The 19,525-nt window shown below is 45.8% G+C and overlaps 1 protein-coding gene across 2 annotated transcripts in view; it reads right to left on the bottom strand.

Annotated features, from left to right (window-relative positions):
- The window catches only part of TRIM37 (tripartite motif containing 37), a 1,276,082-nt gene that overhangs the window by 595,001 nt on the left and 661,556 nt on the right, over window positions 1-19,525 (bottom strand). For both annotated transcript variants that reach the window (XM_078679853.1, XM_078679852.1), the window contains exon 15: window positions 7,071-7,271. In XM_078679853.1, the coding sequence (XP_078535979.1) occupies window positions 7,071-7,271 (201 nt within the window). The remainder of the gene's footprint in view (window positions 1-7,070; window positions 7,272-19,525) is intronic.

Raw genomic sequence — 19,525 nt, 5'->3', positions numbered from 1 at the left:
AAGAGTGGACGCCCTCTGACTTGGCCCCAGCCCTACCAGCCTGTCCCAACGTCAAACCTGCTCCAGCGAATTCCAAGTGTGTCCTGCAGCCAGCAACCTTGAGAAGCCCAGACGACCGCCTGTTTTCAATCCCAAAGACGCTGTCTTCCGTGAACACCAGATTTGTTCAAACACCAGATTCCAGCACCGCAAGGATCAGCGAGTTTGCACCACTCTGTACCCGACGCCCATGACCCGAATTTGAGTGGCCCAACACCAAGAGGACGTCTCCCCAGTGATCCTGACTCGAGATTCAGCGGCCCCTGACCTGCCTCTGAACGATGCCTGCAGCCTCAAAATAGAAGATCCCCCAACCGCGTCCAGGAGCTGGTAAGAAGATCTGACCCTAAAAGGCAACCCTGCACCAGACACCTTGCGACCTTGGGTGGCCCAACCGACAGTGCCTAACCAACCCCCAACATACCTCTCCAAGTAGTGGTCGCACCCAGAAGACCTTCGTACCCAAGCCTGCAGTGCTTTTGTAGACCGGAGACTCTCCTTTGAAAGCTACAGGGCTTCCGATGCCAAAACAGCACTCCGCACCCGGACACCCCAGGGCCGCTGAGGGTGCAACTTTTGTGCTGGCCTAAACCCCCATTTGCCCTGAGCTTAAGTCCAGGAGTTTTGCTCCAACAACATAGTGGCATGCTCGTCAACAGCCAGCAACCGGACGTCCCTTATCCATTGGATAACATTGGGACTCTGCACCTGGCCACCCTATTGCCGCTGAGGGTGTAACAAGAGTACATCCTTGACCCTGGACGACCCCTAAGTCTAACCCCAGAACACCAACTCCCACAACAAAGTACTTACCTTTAAACCGAATACACTATTTTCCTCCATAGGATAACATTGACTTTTTTCTATTAAATGTTTTTAAGTGTTGAGTTGGAAAATCTAAAGAAATTCTTTAAAATTGTACTAACAAAAACGATTTTCCTCACCTGTTTATAGGAAATGCACCAGTGCAGTATTCATGTATACTACACTGTGTAAGAAAAGTAATCTCAAATGTAATTTACCTGTAATTTTACAAAAAATCCTATACAAATTATATGTACTGTATTCTGAAAGCAGTGCATTTTCAGTAACACTACTGTAATCAAATCAAAGTACATTTACAATTGCAATCCAAACTGATTTACAACTGTATATTTACTGCAAATTATCTATCACTTACCTGTGCCAAGCTTGCTTGATTCTAGGGAATAAAATACCTAAACGAATATTTTTGATCATAAACAATTGGTCTGGCTGACTGAGTGTGTACAACAAATGCTTAACACTGTTGTCTGATACTGCCTTACTGCTCGACCACACTACCACAAATAGAGAGGAAGGTGCTATCTAACTTTACCTCTGCCTACCTTTGGGTTCCACTGGACTCTGTGTACACTTTGGTATAGTGTATACAGACAAATCACAAAAAGATCCCTGTACCAAGGACAAAGGATAGCGAGTGTTAATACCCTAATGAATCTGCCAAAAGTATTGGGGCAGTGAAACATGTCGGTGTCAGGTAGTGGTATGCAATATTAAGCTACCAGCCGTTTTAATTCACCAGCACACACTAGTACTAATAATAAAGTTATATAATGAGTGTGTCTGATGATTTTATATCACTCTTGTATGTTGGTCACACTAGTGAGCTATTGCTGTAGCTTCTTGTCTAGCACTTCTTTGCACGCACCTTTTGTTTTGTGTTGTACATTTCCTTTGTTTTGTACACTAATTTCTTTTGGAATTGGAATGGCAACCAATGATGAGAAAGGGGCATAGAATTGGTAACATCTGCCAAGTTCCCCGAGGGTTGTTCGCCCGTGAGGTGCCTTCCTTTCCACCACACATTTTTTCATCTGTTCAATTGTGGGTGCATGTACTGTCTAATTGAGGGCAGACATCATTGGACATGTTGAGTTGAATGCTACCCTGAAACTCCATGTTTTTAGATACAAACATTTGTTTGTTGTGGACAGCAAGACATTAGAGAATACACACCTCACCGTGAAGAGAGAGGGGGTATTTCTGGAACATTATAGTAATATATCCAGATTTGTGTACACTCATGTTGAGTAGACGTATGCTATCCATTGTCCTTGGTACAGGGATCTTTTTGTGATTTGACTGACTTGAGTGGAGGGCGATCCCTTCTGTATCTTTCTTTTCCCTCTTGGATCCTTTGTGTTATTGCATAGTGTATACAGAGCCAGCTACCTACACCGTGGCCCTTGAAAGGGGTTCTGACAAGTGGGCAGCAAAGATTTCAAATATTAAAAAAGTAGTGGACAAGGTAGGTTAAGAAGGGCTGAATATATGCCAAATGTTAAGAATGCCCACTGACTACAGAAAAATTAGTTCTATTTTGATTCATTGTAAATATATTTTATGTGGCTATATATATATATCAAGCATAGATCTAGCCCTCTTGGACCTAAGTTACCAATGAATTACCTTTTCTTTATTTCAACGATATCATGAAATGGGCTCCGATCAAAGCGTTTCATTCAATAAGGATTGAACTTCATCAGGGATTGTATAATATATGGACGGTAAATGATTCAATGATGGGGTGTGGTGATTAATCGTCACGTGTGTTTGGTGTCTTCTCTGGACTGAATTCAGGATCTTGAATTTGGTCCAGAGAGAGGACACCCAACAAACGCGTCGAAGGTACGGATGCCGGGCCCTTATCGGGGAGCCCCATCATGATACACCTTCCGCTCATTAATTGACACTGGTTTCCACACATGGAACACTGGGGTATTATTGCATTCCGCGTTTTACTCTTAATTGCCGATTAATCACCAGACCCCATCAATGGATCATTTTCTGTCCATATAATATACAAGCCCTGATGAAGTTCAATCCTTATTGAACGAAACGCGATGGCAGGAGCCCACATTGAAATAAAGGAAATCCAAACACAAAGGAATTGTATCCGTCTATATCATTAGGAAAAGACAATTTAGTGATGCACCTCTCCATAATCATCTACTTTCTGATCTGCTAAGCAGTTTGCACCCAACAATGGCAGGTGCAGGAATTGCATGTGTACATATTCTTAGACTCTAAATAAACTACTATAAAAGGAACACAGCAGTGAAGTGCGGCTTTTCTGGTCCGCCGTTGGTCTGCCCTGTTACCAGTGGGAATCACCCAGGCGCCGCCGCCAGTCCGCATTGAGAAGGCAGGCTGCGGCATTAAGACTAGGCAGGGGGAGCCGCATCGGATCAGAATAAGCCCCCCTGGGCACATAGTAGGGTGCAGCAGTATTGGAGGGTGATGCCTGCCAGAGGGATTTGCAGGAGGGATGGAGGAGGCAAGGACCGAGCCCAGGCACTCACCACCAATTTCAACGCTTGATTGCTGAAGTGCAGGCTTTGCCATCACGCTCAAGGCCAAGCCACGTGCGCAGGAGGGCCCGTGGCCGCCAGAGTCCAGATGTCCGCACTCTCTTGGCCGGAGTCAGGTCATCGCACACCCCAACATCCATGTTGGTGCTGCAGATCATAGCTCATAGCTGTCAGGTAAGTGTCGTCAGTCGGTACCCACCGCAGACTCACCCTCAGGCTCACCTGCAGCCAGAGTCGCCGCCGGGGCTCCAAGGGCGCGCAGTGGCAACTCGCCAGTACTTCTCCACCATCTGGCAGCTACCATAGGTCACAGTGCATTTTTAGGTGCAAGGGGAGGATCACCCCTGCATTAGCAGACCTGATATAGCAGTACAGCGCTGTCTTTTGGGGGACTCAATACAGGAGATTCAATGTTGTGTGGCCATCTTGGTTGCCAATTTGGCCACTCCCCCTCCCCCTCCCCCTGGAAGCAGAGTACAATTGATATCTTTTGTAAAGCGCACTACATACCCGTGAGGGTCTCAAGATGCTGGGGAAGGAGGGGCCGCTACTGACCGAACAGCCAGGTCTTGAGTATCCTCCTGATGGTCAGCGGGTCTTGGGTCTGTCGTAGGCTCAGTGGGAGGGTGTTCCATGTCTTGGCGGAGAGGTGAGAGAAGGATCTCCCGCCGGTGGTTGTCCTTCGGATGCGTGGGACGGTGGCGAGTGAGAGGCTGGCAGAGCGTAGCTGGAGGATGGGGATGTAGAAGGAGAGCCGTCTGTTGAGGTAGGCTGGGCCGGTCTTGTGGAGTGCTTTGTGTGCATGGATGAAGAGCTTGAAGGATATCCTCTTGTTGACGGGGAGCAAGTGCAGATTTCTCAAGTGGGGGGTGATGTGGCCGTGTCGTGGTACATCGAGGATCAGTCATGCCGAGGAGTTTTGGATGCATTGTAGTGGTTTGATGAGCTTGGTCGGGGCTCCCGCGTAGAGGGTGTTTCCGTAGTTGAGTCTGCTGTGGACGAGGGCCTGGGTGACTGTCTTTCTTGTATCTGTCGGGATCCATCTGTAGATCTTGCGGAGCATGCGGAGGGTGTTGAAGCAGGAGGAGGAGACGGCGTTGACTTGCTTGGTCATTGAGAGCGTTGAGTCGAGGATGAATCTCAGGTTGCGTGCGTGGTCGGTCGGTGTCGGGGCTGCCCCCAGTGCCGTCAGCCACCAGGAGTCATCCCAAGCTGAAGGGTTGGAGTCGAGAATGAGGACCTCAGTCTTGTCCGAGTTCAGCTTCAGACGGCTGATCTTCATCCAGTTGGCGACGGCCTTTATTCCTTCGTGGAGGTTGGCTTTGGCGGAGATGGGGTCATTGGTGAGGAAGAGGATCAGTTGAGTGTCATCGGCATGGGAGATTATGTTGAGGTCGTGCTGTCGGGCGACGTGTGCGAGCGGGGCCATGTAAATGTTGAACAGTGTCGGGCTGCGGTCTCACCGTTCTACAGCAGGGTCCTGATGTCGTCGGTGGCGGCGATGAAGGCAGTCTCAGTGCTGTGGTTGCTGCGGAACCCTGATTGGGAAGGGTCCAGGATTCTGTTTTCTTCGAGGTATCGGGTTAGCTGTCTGTTGACGATTTTCTCAATGACGTCGGCCGGGAAGGGGAGCAGAGAGATGGGCCGGTAGTTCTTGAGGTCTCTTGGGTCTTCCTTAGGTTTTTTGAGTAGGGTGTTGATCTCGGCATGTTTCCAGCTCTCAGGAAAGGTCGCGGTCTCGAGGAAGAGATTAATGACGTTGTGCAGGTGGGGTGCGATGGAGCTGCTTGCTTTGTTGAAGACGTGGTGCGGGAATGGGTTTGACGGAGAGCTGGAGTGGATTGTGCTCATGGTCTTGATGGTGTCTGACGCTCACGCTGGCCCAGGCTAGCAGGGGGTCGTGGTTGATTGTGTGCGGAGGGTCTGTTGTGTTGCTGTCTGTTGGGGCTGTCTGGGTGTTGAAGCTGTCGTGGATGTCTGCTATCTTGCGGTGGATGAAGGTGGAGAGGGAGTCGCACAGGGCTTGTGACAGCGAGATGTCGGTGTTGGAGCTGGGGTTCGAGAGTTCCTTCACGATGTTAAAGAACTCCTTGCTATTGTGTGCGTTGTTGTTGAGGTGGTCTTTGAAGGACGTCCTCTTGGCGGGCGCACTGATGAGGTGGTGGTTGCGGATGGTGTCCTTGTGTGCAGCGTGGCTGTCCGGAGTTTGTCCGCTGTGCCATTCCTCTAGTTTCCGGCAGGCTTGCTTGGAGGCAAGGAGTTCTGGGGTGAACCAGCTGGCCCTCTTGCTGGCACCTCTGTGGGGCGGTTTCTTCATCGGGGCGAGGGAGTAGGCGCAGTCCTCGGTCCAGAGTCTGAGGCTGTGGGCAGCGTCATCGGTGTTGGAGGGTTCGGTGGGTGGGCTGAGAGCGAGGTTTGCATGTAGTTGGTCTTCGGTGATTTTGCTCCAGCAGCAGCGGGGATCTGTTGGGTGCGGTGGGTTTCTGGAAGGCGAAGTGGATGCAGCGGTGGTCGGTCCAGAGGAGTTCGGTGGTGTGGCTGATGGAGACGTGCAGGCTTGAGGAGAAGACTGGGTCGAGCGTGTGGCTGGCGGAGTGGGTGGGCGTTGTGACGAGTTGCTTCAGTCCGAGGTTGGCGAGGTTATCGATCAGGGTTGTGGAGTTGTTGTTCTCAAGGTGAAAGTTCAGGTCTCCGAGGAGGATGTAGTCGGTGGAGGTCAGGGCGTGCGTGCTGAAGATTTGTATCCATCCATCAGACAGTCCAAATTAGAGTACTGGCGTAGCTTTGCTCTGTACCGTCTTAGTTCCTCATGAACTGTTTCTTCTAGTAACGTGGAGCTCTTCCTGGCAAGTTTCACATGGAGACAGCAATGAATCTTCAATGAATACAGGATGACATGGAACCTAAGAGCAGTTTGAACTGTCTGATTGCTCACATTTCGCATACTGATGGAGGTCACAAGGTTGTTTTTGTCTCCCGGCTCTAGATGGGTATAACCATCTTTTGCAGGAACCAAGGCATAATCATAACATAACAGGCATTACATTTTCACAAAGGTTTGTTCTTATAATAACTAGTTAATAAACGCAACCCTGTGAAAATGCACCGAGAACTGGTCCGAAAGTATGCAGACATTTATCCAATAATGTTTTGGTCACATGCAAATGTTTGAGAGTCAAATGGAACTTCACAATACCTCTGACTGTCACCAGGTGGATTTTGACATGCATTTGAATGTTAGCACAGTCTGCAATAGTGGTTTAATGCAAACACTACCTTCCATGTATGTCCTTGTATTCAGAAGGCATCATTTCTATTAGGGCTTCAGCAATTCCATTGAGTAAACTAACACAACTCTTGCTTGCCTTCTTCGAAATTACTCCACAAAGGGCTGCCCTTCTCTGAGGCTCAAACATTAATGTAAACACACAATGTAGATTTACTCTTACCCCATAACCTGCATAAAGGCTAATGGTTAGATCGCATAAGCATTTAGGTAATTCAGAGTTGTTTATCTAATGGTCCACTTTCAATGACTCAGAAGGTTTAACCATCAAAAGGACAGAAAGAAATAAATTATATGAAATTAAATACACAGAGCAATTTTTTCCTAACAAGTCAATGCTTGATTTCAAAACACAAAAATCACAAACTTGAAATAATAGAGGGAATATCTACGTTAAACACGTCATGCAGGATTTGTTCATCCTCGTCATCATCTTTATCTCTTGCAGCTGCTGCAGCAGATAAGCCTTCAAGATGCTCCTCTGGCTTCTTTGACCTAATGTCAGTGCAGTCATCATTTTGCAGGCTGATGTGATTGTCTGGTGGTGACATGCCTCTCGATTTTTGGCTGCGTGATAATTCAATCGCCAGTCTCTTCATTATGAAAAGAGGTAAAGAAATAGATTTACTACAGTAACCATCCATCCATTCATACAAATGCAAAAAACGATATGTATGGTGTCACAATTTGTTACTTCAGCCTGGGATATGAGTGGTGTATATCAAATAAGGGGAAACACATCATGGAATCAGTTTAAGAGAAAAATAACCCACTGAAAAAGAGGTGGCAGAAAAAGGATAATGTTTCTTACCCAGCAAGCATCTGTTCTTGGCATGTAGAGCTGTAGGTTCACATGCTTTGCATACTCCTGCCATCTTGTGTTGGGTTCGGATGTTTGCAAGTTGTTTTTCTTCGAAGAAATCTTTCCTAGTCACGAGGTTAGGTGACTCCTCTTTCCGGTGATAGTGTGCATGGTCATCGACTCCATTGTTAGATTGTTTTCCCGCAAGAGGGTGAGAATGGAGTAAGTAAGCAGTACAGAGATGTCCAGGCGTATAAATGTATACTGAAGAACTGCAACAACTACAGGTACCTGGGGAGGCGGGTGGGCAAATGTGAATCTACAGCTGTCCATGCCAAGAACAGATGCTTACTGGGTAAGTAACAATATCCCTTCAAGGCATGTGTGCTGTAGATTCATAGACTATAAAGCAGTATACTCCAAAAACGGTGGCTAACCTATAGATGTTGCTGTTGTTTGGAATAGGGTTTTAAGTACTGCTTGGCCTTCATTAGCTTGTTGACGTGCTAACACATCTACACAATAGTGTTTGGTAAATGTGTGAGGTGTAGACCATGTAGCTGCTTTACATATGTCAGCTAGAGGGACTTTACCTAAAAATGCTATGTAAGCCTCTATTAAGTAGGTGGAATGTGCTCTAGGGTGTATAGTCACAGTGCTTTTGGCTTTAGCATAGCATTTTTAAATCCATTTAACAATCCATCTCGCACTACCAGAATTAGAGGTAGGATTGCAGTTATTCAGTGGAGCAAATGCTACAAATAGTTGTTTTGCTTTGCGAAAGTCCTTTGTTCAAGCAATGTAGTACAATAAAGTTCTCTTAACATCAAGTGTATGAAGAGCGCGTTCTGCTACAGAATCAGGTTGAGGAAAAAAACTGGTAACTCAACCAACTGATTTACATGAAAAGCAGAAACTACTTTGGGAAGGAATTGGGATTGGTTCGGAGAACTATCCTGTCTTTGTGCAGCTCAAAGAAAGGTTCTTCTACAGTTAATGCCTGTAGCTCACCACCTCTCCTCAGTGGTGTGATAGCAATGAGGAAAGCAACTTTCCATGAGAGAACTGTAAAGGGCATTTGTGTAAGGATTCAAAAGGTGGGCCCATGAGCCTTGTAAGGACAATGTTGAGATTCCGGACTGGGGCAGGAGGAATCCTTGGTGGATTACCCATGTTAAACCTTACATAAAGGCCTTGATTACTGGAACACTGAATAGTGACTACAGCTGCAAGGTGCAAACGAATAGACGTGTAAGCCAGTCCTGTTCATTGTAAATGTAACAAATAACAGATAATGTTTTGTATAGAAGAGTCTAAAGGATTGATTTTGTTGTTATTGCAATATACCGCAAATCTTTTCCATTTTGCAGCATAGCAAGCTCTGGTTGTAGGCTTTCTTGTTTCATTTAGAATATTCATACAATCTGGTGGTACATATAAGCACCCAAACTCCATGACTTCAGGAGCCAGATCGCTATATTCAGTTCTTTGGTATTTGGATGTCTGATTTCTCCATATTTCTATGCGAGAAGACCGAGTTGAGGTGTAGTTTTTGATTCGGAAATAGAGACCGCTCCAACGGGGAGGTGTACCATGGCTGACGAGCCCTTGTGGGAGCTACTAGAATTAGTGTGATGGTTTGCCTGAGCTTCCGAACCACCCATGGAATGAGCGGGAGAAGCGGGAGAAGCGGAAAAGCGTAGGCAAATATCCCTGACCAGTTCATCCACAGGGCCTTACCCTTTGATTGTTGGTGCGGGTACCTGTAACCGAAGTTTGGGAATTTTTGCATTTTCAGCTTTGGCGAATACGTCTATCTGTGGAAATCCCCAATGTTGGAAGTACGGGAGGAGAACCTGGGGGTGAAGTTCCCACTTGTGAATTTGTTGCCTTCTTCTGCTGAGGAGATCGGCAATTTGATTGCTTACTCTTGGGAGATTTCTGCCAGGAGATAAATGGCTTGAGCGAGTGGCTGGAGAGAGTGTGTCTTCTGCACATAATACATTGCTGCCATGTCTGTCCGGACTAGGACAGTTTTGGCTAGGAGATAAGTCTGAAAAGCTTTACTGCTATGAAGGCAGCTAATAGCTCCAGATCGTTGATGTGGAGAGTCTTGTGCTTGTTGCTCCACAATTTTGAGATAAGCTCCCCAACCTGTCAGAGATGCGTCTACTGTGAGTACGATCTGTGGAACATGGTCTATGGAAGACAAGCCAGCTGATAAGTTTTGTTGGTTCCGCCACAGCAGAGAGCGATGTGTACGGCCATCTACCGACACTAGATCGGTTAATAGACTGTGTGATTGATTCCACTGATGTGCTAGGAACTCTTATAAGGAGCGCATGTGAAGCCTTGCATGGGGTACAATTGCTAATGAAGACGCCATCATTCCTAATAGTTGAATGAAAACTCTGGCTGGTAATGCTTGGTTAGGCTGAAACTGTTGAATGATAGCCTGAATATTGTATATTCTGGCTACATTGGTAGAGGCCAAAGCTTTGACTGTGTCTAGAGTGGCTCCTAGGTATCTGAGAAGGATGCAGGTGGGACTTTTGTGCATAAATAGTAAAGCCTAGTAGATGAAGTAGATCTATTGTAATCTGTGTGTGCTGCATACAGTTTGGTGAGTGCTGGCTTTGAAGAGCCATTCATGAAGGTAGGGGAAGAAAATGAATTTGTTCTCTTCTGACATGAGCAGCGACTACTGCCAGGCATTTGGTAAAAACTTTGGGCGCTGTAGTTACTCCGAAGGAAGGCACCTTGAACTTGTAGTGCTTGCCTGCTATCACAAATCAGAGGTATTTGGGATGAGCTGGATGAATTGGAACATGAAAATATGCGTCCTTTAAATCTAGAGTTGACAAAGTCTGCGGTGTCACCATGTGAAAATGTTCTGACAGAATGTAATGGTTTAGCTCTCTCAGATCTAAAATAGGTCCTAGGGAACTGTCCTTTTAGGGGATGAGATAGTAGAGAGAGTATACCCCAGAACCCTGGTAATGTAGGGAACTGGCTCTATTGCTTTTTTCAGTAATGGAGACTAGACCTCTTGTTTTAGTAAGTGTATGTGTTCTGTAGATAACTTGTGAGATCGAGGTGGAATATTTGGGGGATTGCTGGTAAGCTCAAGGCATTAATCATGTTGGATAATTCCAAGTACTCATTTGTTGGATGTTATAGACTGCCAAATTGAGAGGAATTGTTGAAGTTTTCCAACGACAGGTGTTGTATTATCAGGGGAAGCGTGAATGTCAGGGTTCCTCTCCTGTGGCTCACAGCCCTGCCCCTTTTCCTGATGGAACCAGTCCTTTATTTCCTCTCCAGCTACCTGAGTCGGAGCTCCACCAGCCCACAAGCGAGGATGCCCCTCGCCTCTGGCCCTTTAAGAAACCCGCCGACGAGTGGATAGGCCCCTCCCCCCGGAGGTGGGGCAGCGAAGCATCATCAACAGAAAAGCAGCCAGGAGCCTATGAGGAGGTCTTGCAAAGCTGGAAGACGGAAGCATTCCCTCAAGACCCGAAGACGCAAGAACAGGAGACTGGGGAACCAGTTCCACCCGACGGAGAACAGTTTGTTCACGGAGGACCAGGAGGAGCCACAGCGGAAGAGCCAGGAGGCCAACGTCTTCACGCTGCGCCCAGCCACGTTCCTGGAGGGACTTTTATCCGAGATCCCTGGTGTTTCCTCCTAACCATATTGGTGCTCAGATACCCAATCAGATTGCTCCGCTAATGTCCTTTAACACTGGGCTCCTACCAGAACTTTCATACTATCATCATGTTGCTGACCCCTTTGGGTGGAATATGGTACCTCCCAGGTCTTCTAGAAACCCCAATAGGAGAATGGAACACCTGAGACCGTTTACACCCCTGGAGACAGCAAACAGGTTTGATATTTTCTCTGGTTTGGATAACTGTGATTGAAGATCACAGAATGACCACTGTATGGTTGGTCACACAAATGTAATTCAAATAGAGAAAATTGATGGTGGCTGTAAACCGGATGGAAATATACAACAACCAGTGTTGGGGAGCCTAGGACCAGTTATACCAAGTACCCTAGTATCCATTATACAGAGAGTTGAGCGTGATCCAACTCTGAAGTTTATTCCTGTTGTAGAACAAGTGGTTCAAGATTTGATGCCATCTAGGTTCAATCAAGGGGGAGCCGATACTGATGTAGGAGGTGTCCTGAGTTCAAGGCAAGTGACTATAGCCCCCGTTTCTCCAGTAGCAAGCCCTATACTAGGGGCTAGTAACAGTCTGGCCTTGAAAATGGGGGCAACACTAGCAGGGGATAGTCCAACGCTAGTTAGGGAAAGATCAACTACGCAACACAAAATTACCTTGATATCTTGGAACATCGCTGGTTTGATAAAAAATCTTTCTGACCCTGATTGGTCTAACTATATAGATTCCAGTGACTTCTGCCTGTTTCAAGAAACCTGGACCCTTGAAATACCACATAGGGTGGGATATAGGACTTTCAATATCGAGGCAGTTCCCTCAGTTAGAGGCAGACCATCGGGGGAGCTCACGGTAAGGGTCAGTGTGTTATTAGAGGTAAACAATTAAACACTGATTCAGCAGATATACTAGGACTTGTAGTTAATCTGAAGGATGGTAGGCGCATTGTGGTGTTTAATGTTTATAACCGACCATGTGGGCTATCAAAAGAATCTGTAATTTTTGACAAATTGGACAAACTTCTTACAGATTATGTAGATGTGACTAGCAGTATAATAGTATGCGGTGATTTCAACTGTAACTTTGAACCGATTATAGGGTTTGGAGATGTTTTTTCAGATGAGGATAGGGCCAATAACATCCCCTCCTTATCTTACACGAAGGGTGTGAGCTGTACGACCCTAGCTACCCAGATAACGAGATTGGTATCTGTACATGGTTTGAGGGCCTGTAATGGCCGCTTTCCATCAGACTCTCCAAAAGCACCAACCTTTGTTAAAAACGATTACCAAAGTAGGATTGACTATATTTTGGTATCTTTTGATATTTGGTCCTTCCTATCTGACTTCGTAATTGAATAGGTATGAAAGTGACCATCGGCCATTGCACCTGTCAATGGACCATAGATTAGTCCCTAGTACTAGGAGTCCGATGGATTATAATATGTTGGATATCCCAATTACTGATGGCCCTTTGATGAGCAACAATAGGCGTTCCCTTAAATGGGCTAGCTTATTGAGTAATAAAGAGGCATTATCCAGCATTTATTTACTTTTTGCTGATACTTTTGCTAAACATATGCTCCAACCAGTAGAGGGTAAGGTTTTTATTGACCTGCATACTGAATTTTTTAAAGCCTTAGTACCTTTCGTGTCGAAAATGCCAAATAAAAAAAGACTGCAAAAAACTAGCTCTATTGGCACTAAACCCTGGTACAATAAGGAATGTCGAAACTGTAAGGGTTCACTCCTAGAGGCAATTAAGAGCAAAAAAAACACATGTAATCAGGACCTTAAGGCAAGAATACAGGAGGGTGCAGAAAAAGGCTAGAATTAACTGGGATGAGGAATGTTGGGAGAACATGTTAATAGCTGTTAAAGCGAAGGATAATGTGGGTTTTTGGAAACTAGTTGCTAACGAGAAAATTGGAGAAAGGTCACCGGATGACGTTTATGAGCAAACCTGGGTTAACCATTTTACCCACTTGTATGAAGCACCAGGTAGCGAGGTAACTGCTGATGGAAACAGTCCATGGTTGGTCCCACTCGTAAACACTATAGAGTTTAGTCTTGAGGAAACAGAGATAGCAATAACTGCTGCGAAAAACGGTAAAGCCCCAGGACTAGATAAAATACCGGGGGACTTGTACAAGCATGAGATCAGTGTATGGGCGCCATACATAAATAAGCTTTTTAATATATTAGTTGCCGGAGGGAATTTACCAGATAGCTGGTGGGGAGCAGAAATTATTTTAGTTTTTAAGAATGGAGATAGATATGATCCTTCTAACTATCGTCCCATTTGTCTTTTAGACATTTTACAAAAAATCTTCTCAAGGCATCTTTTAAATCGAATGGATTCGTGGATCGATGAGAATGAGATCTTTACAAAGTTCCAAGCTGGCTTTAGACGGAACACAAGTACGATAGACCAAGTATTTAGGTTTTGTTGCATTTGTTGGAAATATGATTCTTAATTAAAAGGACATATTTATGTAGCTTTTGTTGACCTTAGGGCAGCTTTTGATTTAGTTTTGCGGGATCGTTTATGGGATTGTTTGTTTGCACTGGGTTTACCAACTTGTATACTCCAGCAGATTAGACGATTACATGATAATAACTTTTCAAGAGTACATTGGGGCCCGAAAGGGGAACTAACAGAACCCATACCTATCAGACGGGGAGTCCGCCAAGGATGTGTGTTGGCCCCTACACTCTTTTCTTTATTCGTCAACGACATCCCAGAATACTTAGATAAATGTAATAATGATTCCCCAAAACTGAATGGTGTGAGGGTTCCCTCACTCCTATTTGCGGACAACACAATTCTGTTTCGCAAACGCCCATGGGTCTACAAACACTTCTAAACTCCTTTAAAATGTATTGTGACTCAAAAGGACTAGAAATAAATACGAAAAAAACCAAATGTATGTCCATAAATCCCCATAAATCATTTAAAGGGCAATTCTTTTTAAATAGCCAAAGGCTTGAACTGGTTTCAAACTTCTCGTATTTGGGTGTTTCCCTAGATTCAACAACCTCATGGAAAACGCAAATTGAAAAAAGTAAAACTATTTTCAATCAGAGTACTTTACCTATTATAAAGCGTCATGGGGCAAGTTTAAGCAAGTCCATTTCACAAGCACTAGAAGTTTTTTAATTTAAGGCCCAATCTGGTGCTTTATATGGAGCAGAAATCTGGGGTATAAATGTAGGTAATATCTTTACGATTAGTGAAAACACTTTTTATAGAAGGCTTTTGAGACTGGCCAAATGTACTCCACTTGTACCATTATTCATGGACTTAAACATGAAAAGAACAGACCATATTGCATTACTTAGGCCACTCTTGTTCTGGGTCAGACTCTGGAGTACTCTCGATCTTGTAGATTATAGACAAGGAATCTTAGAAGTCAAGAACCTTGATGTTTATATCACTAACCCTTGGCTTAAGTATGTTAAAACCTGGTTTTATCGGATAGGCCTTGCCCATTTTTGGGATGATCCAGCGTGTTTGAGACAAAGATGTAAGACTCTGGTCAAGGCAAGATTTTGGTTTTATATAACGCACAATTACCGAAATGGCTTCTCATGTGGATCCATTACACGTAGTTTTCTTGATTTTAAGGACTCTCCATTTTTTTGAAGACTTTTTAAATGAGATCCAACCACCCCTAGCAAAAAGCCTGTACTTAAAATTTAGATATGGTATACTTAAAACAAAATTATTACTAGCGAGATGGGATAAGTCCACAGGGCAATCAAAAAGTGTAAATTGTACATGTTGTCAGTTAAACCAGAGAGAGGATGACAGTCATATATTGTTCTTCTGTACTGTCTACGAACTAGCGAGGAGAAAATGGATTAAACCATTGTGTAAAGCCTTAGGTATACGATCATACCTGGAAGCATATCGGATTGTTAAAACAGATACTGGACGCCTTACAGTGTTTTGTGTTAGCAGAATCCTATTGAGCGCTAGTTATACCCGCAAAAATTTGGCTCTTGATCTGTAGACATTAAATGGGTGTAAATTGCATGTAAGTTAGGTTGCCCTGATACTGGCTAGTGGTGGTTTTTGTAAAAACTTCTGTTTTTTTTGTTGGTTTTTCTTTTCTTTAATTATTATGCCTATTTTAATCTGGATATTTACTGTATTAGTTGATGAATTGTATATTTTCTGCTTCCCATTGGTATGCTGAATCTATTGTATGTTGTATCCACTGTGCAAAATGTATTGTTGTTGCTTATGCATCTTTTATGGCCGAACGAGCCGAAATAAAGATTAAATGAATGAATTGGCCATTGAAAAATTCAGGTATTATCTGGAGGGAAGTCACTTCATACTATACACCGACCACGCTCCACTGGTCTGGATTAATAGAAACAAAAGCAATAACCCACGCGTGATGCGTTGGTTTCTGTCCCTCCAGCCCTTCGCCTTTGAGGTTTGTCATCGTAAAGGGACTATGAACACCAACGCTGACTTTCTCCCTTAGTTCCTTATCATGCCCGACCGGGACGATTCTGGGGGAGGGGTGTGTCAGGGTTCCTCTCCTGTGGCTCGCAGCTCTGCCCCTTTTACTGATGGAACCGCTCCTTTATTTCCTCCCCAGCTACATGAGTCGGAGCTCCACCTGCTCACAAGCGATGATTCCCCTCGCCTCTGGCCCTTTAAGGAACCCGGCGAAGAGTGGATAGGCCCCGCCCCCTGGAGGTGGGACAGCGAAGCATCGTCAACAGAAAAGGAGACAGGAGCCTATGAGGAGGTCTCGCAAAGCCGGAAGACGGAAGCAGTCCCTCGAGAGCCGGAGACGCCAGAAGAGGAGACGCAGGAACCAGTTCCACCCGACGGAGAACAGTTTGTTCACGGAAGAGCCAGGAGGCCAACGTCTTCACGCTGCGCCCAGCCACGTTCCCGGAGGGACGTGGCTTGATGAGGTGCATGCCTGATTCCGGGGACCCGGGAGGGTGTTTTCAAGCGCACCGGGAGGCGGGAGCGGGTGACGGGCGGTATCTGTACCGGACGCCTAAATCTGTAGTCCGGTTCCCTCTGGTGACGGTTACCCTTCCTTTCACCTTCTTGGGATAGAGACAGGTGCTGCCTCCATTCACCTCCCTCCCCACAACAGCCTGAAATTCCAGAAGCCCTAATAGTGCTTCTCTTTTGTTTTCCCCAAAAATCCGCCGGAGTATCCAGAGCACCAATCCAGCGGAGGAGACGTTAGGGAGGAGGACAACCCTATCCCCCTGAAGAGAACGTCGGTCATAACCTTGACATTGTCAAATGGTGTGGTAAGGATGGAATGTTGGACCTCAGGTTTAAAACCTGAAATCCACAAAGTGAAGTTTATGGATAATGGCTGTTACAGTAGAGCTGCATGTACTAGATGTATATCAATGCATACCTGTTTCTTGCAACATATGTGCGGCAGAACTGTTATTGTATGTAGAACGAAAATGAATGAATGAATGAATGAAATTAAAAGAATCTTATAACGCGCAACTAAGCCCGAAGGCATCAAGGCGCCTAACAGCAAACCATAAAACCAAAAAGAGAAACAGTAACTACGGGTACGCCCTTGCAAACAACCATGTTTTCAATGCTTTCCGAAAAAGCAAAACAGAAGACTGAGATTTAATTTCACAAGGAAGAGTATTCCATAGCTTAGGGGCAACTGAAGAGAAGGCCCTGCCGCCCCATTTATTCCTACGGAAGCGAGGTACAACCAGCAGGTTCTTAGAAGAGGAGCGTAAGTCTCTGCCCGATATATAGGGTAGCAGCAGTTTCTTAACACCCCCTGCCCCCTTGCCAGAGAGTGCACTATAGGTCAGGCAGAGCGTTTTAAAAATAATCCTCGATTCAATAGGAAGCCAGTGTAAGGCCTTCCTAGCTGCCGTTGCTGACGCTAGTCTGGGGGCGTCCAGAACAAATTTCGCTGCCGCATTCTGGGCAGTCTGCAGACGCTGTATCAAGTTCCTATTCATGCCGGTGTATAGGGCGTTACAGTAATCAAGTCGCGAAGCGACAAGTGCTACCACCACTTGCTTCCGCGCCTGAGGAGACAGGTAATGTTTTATTTTTCGGAGTATTTTAATAATACCCCAGCAGGTAGCAACAGTTCTGTTGACCTGCAGCATCATGGAGAGGGCGGGATCAATCAATACTCCCAGGTTCCGTGCCGACTCCGTAGGAGTAGGACAGTTCCCCAACGAGGGCGGCCACCATTCAGGCGACCAGATGTTGTTGTTAGGGCCAAACACCAAGATCTCAGTCTTCTCACCGTTCAACTTTAGTGAATTGTAAATCATCCACTTGGACACTGCTTCCATGCAGTTCCTAAAGTTTAACGGTGAAGAGTTATCCAGGTGGGAGAGAGACACCAAGATCTGTGTGTCGTCAGCATAAGAGACTACCTCCATCCCAAAAGATCTAACCAGCTGGCAAGCGGGGTCACGTAGATGTTAAACAGGGTCGGACTTAATGCCGACCCCTGTGGGACCCCGCATTGCACAGGTAGGGATGGAGATAGGAAGTCTCCCACCTTAACCCTCTGTTCCCTCTGATCCAAGAAGGAGTCCAGCAGACTCAGAGCCGCCCCTTCCACCCCTATCTCCCTCAGGCGAGATGTTAAAACCGTAGGGGATAGGGTGTCAAAGGCGGCTGTCAGGTCTAAGAGGACCAGGACGGTGGTATGACCCTGGTCCACCTCCGTACGGATGTTATTCAGAACGACCATAAGGGCTGACTCAGTGCTGTGATGCCTCCTGAAGCCATGTTGAGATTGATCTAGAAGACCCGAGGAGTCAAGGAAAGCCGCCAGATGTTGATTAAGATAAGTCTCCATCATCTTTGCGGAAGCTGGGAGCAAAGAAATGGGGCGATAATTCTTGAGCACCTCAGGGTCTAGTGTAGGCTTCTTTAGGAGGGGCTTGACCACCGCATTCTTCCATTGAGATGGGAAAATGCCCTCTCTCATCGCCCTATTCATGATTTCCAGCAAGAAGGGCAATAAGCAGTCTCTGCACTCCTTCAGGACTTTAAGGGGGCATGGGTCCAGTGGGGACCCCAACCTTATCTTATTTAAGAGCAGGTCGAGCTCCTGATAAGATAGAGGTGGAAACTCGGACAGAGTCATAGAGGTGGTAGATAGAACCTCCTTCAGGAGCGGAGAAGAGGGGACAGGCGGAGGAGGGGTGACTGATCTTTGTAGTTCAAGATTAGAATAGATGTCTGCGATCTTCGAGTGGAAGAATCCTGCGATTTTATCACAGAATTCCTGAGTGCTTACTACAGGGTCCGGCAACTGTAGCGTACAAAGCGAGTCCACTATTTTAAAAAGATCCCTGGGAGAGGAAAGAGCCATTGTTAGGTTAGCAAAGTACTCTTGCTTCACTCTGATGATCTCAATCTTATACTCCTTGAGGAGCTTCTTATGTTTATCCCTCTCCTTTATATTCCAGCTCGTCCGCCAAACCCTTTCTTGCTTCCTGCACCCCTGTCTCATGAGCCTAAGGATCTCCGAAAACCAGGGTGCCGAGGGTCTCTTTCTCGCAGAGTAGCATGAAGAAATAGGAGCGAGCACATCTACTGCTGCAATGATGGCTTTGGACAGGTCCGAAGCAGCTATACTGACATCCTCAGAATGATCAGCATTATAGTTTTGCATCAGTGGAGCCAGCGTGGCGCTCGTGATTTTCCTAAGGTTCCTCCTGGATGTAGTTTGACTGGGGACACCAGTCTTTGCGGGCATCAGGGCTATCCGAAGCTCCAAAGGGACAGCAAAGTGATCGGACCAGGCCAATGGGATAGTATCGCCTATTTTGAGCCTATCATCATTAGAAAAAAACGCGTCCAATGTATGGCCTGCCTGATGACTAGGCTGTTTGACCAGTTGCACAAGATCACATACGGATAGTGAGTCCAAAAGGGCCAAGGAATCTTTAGAATCAAGGTTATCCAAATGAAAGTTTAGGTCACCCAAAACAGTCAAATTGGCCGATCCGAAATAGGGCTCTAGAATGTTAAGAAGGGACTGACTAAAATCTGTCCTGGGCCCAGGAGGTCTGTACACCAGGATGCCCACAAAAGGGGCAGCATCTGGAGATTTTATATGAAAATGAAGGGCTTGAAAAAGGTCAGAGGGCCTGGAAAGTTGAGTGGTGTGACAGGTATGGGAGGTCTTGTAAAGGATTCCAAGACCACCTCCTCTACGCCCCAAATGCTAATAAAAAAGAGTTGAACCTAAAACCTGAAATCCTTAACCATGCGTGTCTCATGAGTAGGATGCTGGTGTTAACATCTCTAGCTGCAGTGTCTGCGGCATCTAGAACACAACAAATTCAAGGGGATTTGGTAA

Source organism: Lissotriton helveticus, chromosome 3_1 (assembly GCF_964261635.1).
Source record: "Lissotriton helveticus chromosome 3_1, aLisHel1.1, whole genome shotgun sequence".
Classification (NCBI taxonomy): Eukaryota; Metazoa; Chordata; class Amphibia; order Caudata; family Salamandridae; genus Lissotriton; species Lissotriton helveticus.
The sequence above is the reverse complement of the archived record's forward strand: the minus strand, read 5'-3'. Positions and strand labels throughout refer to the sequence as shown.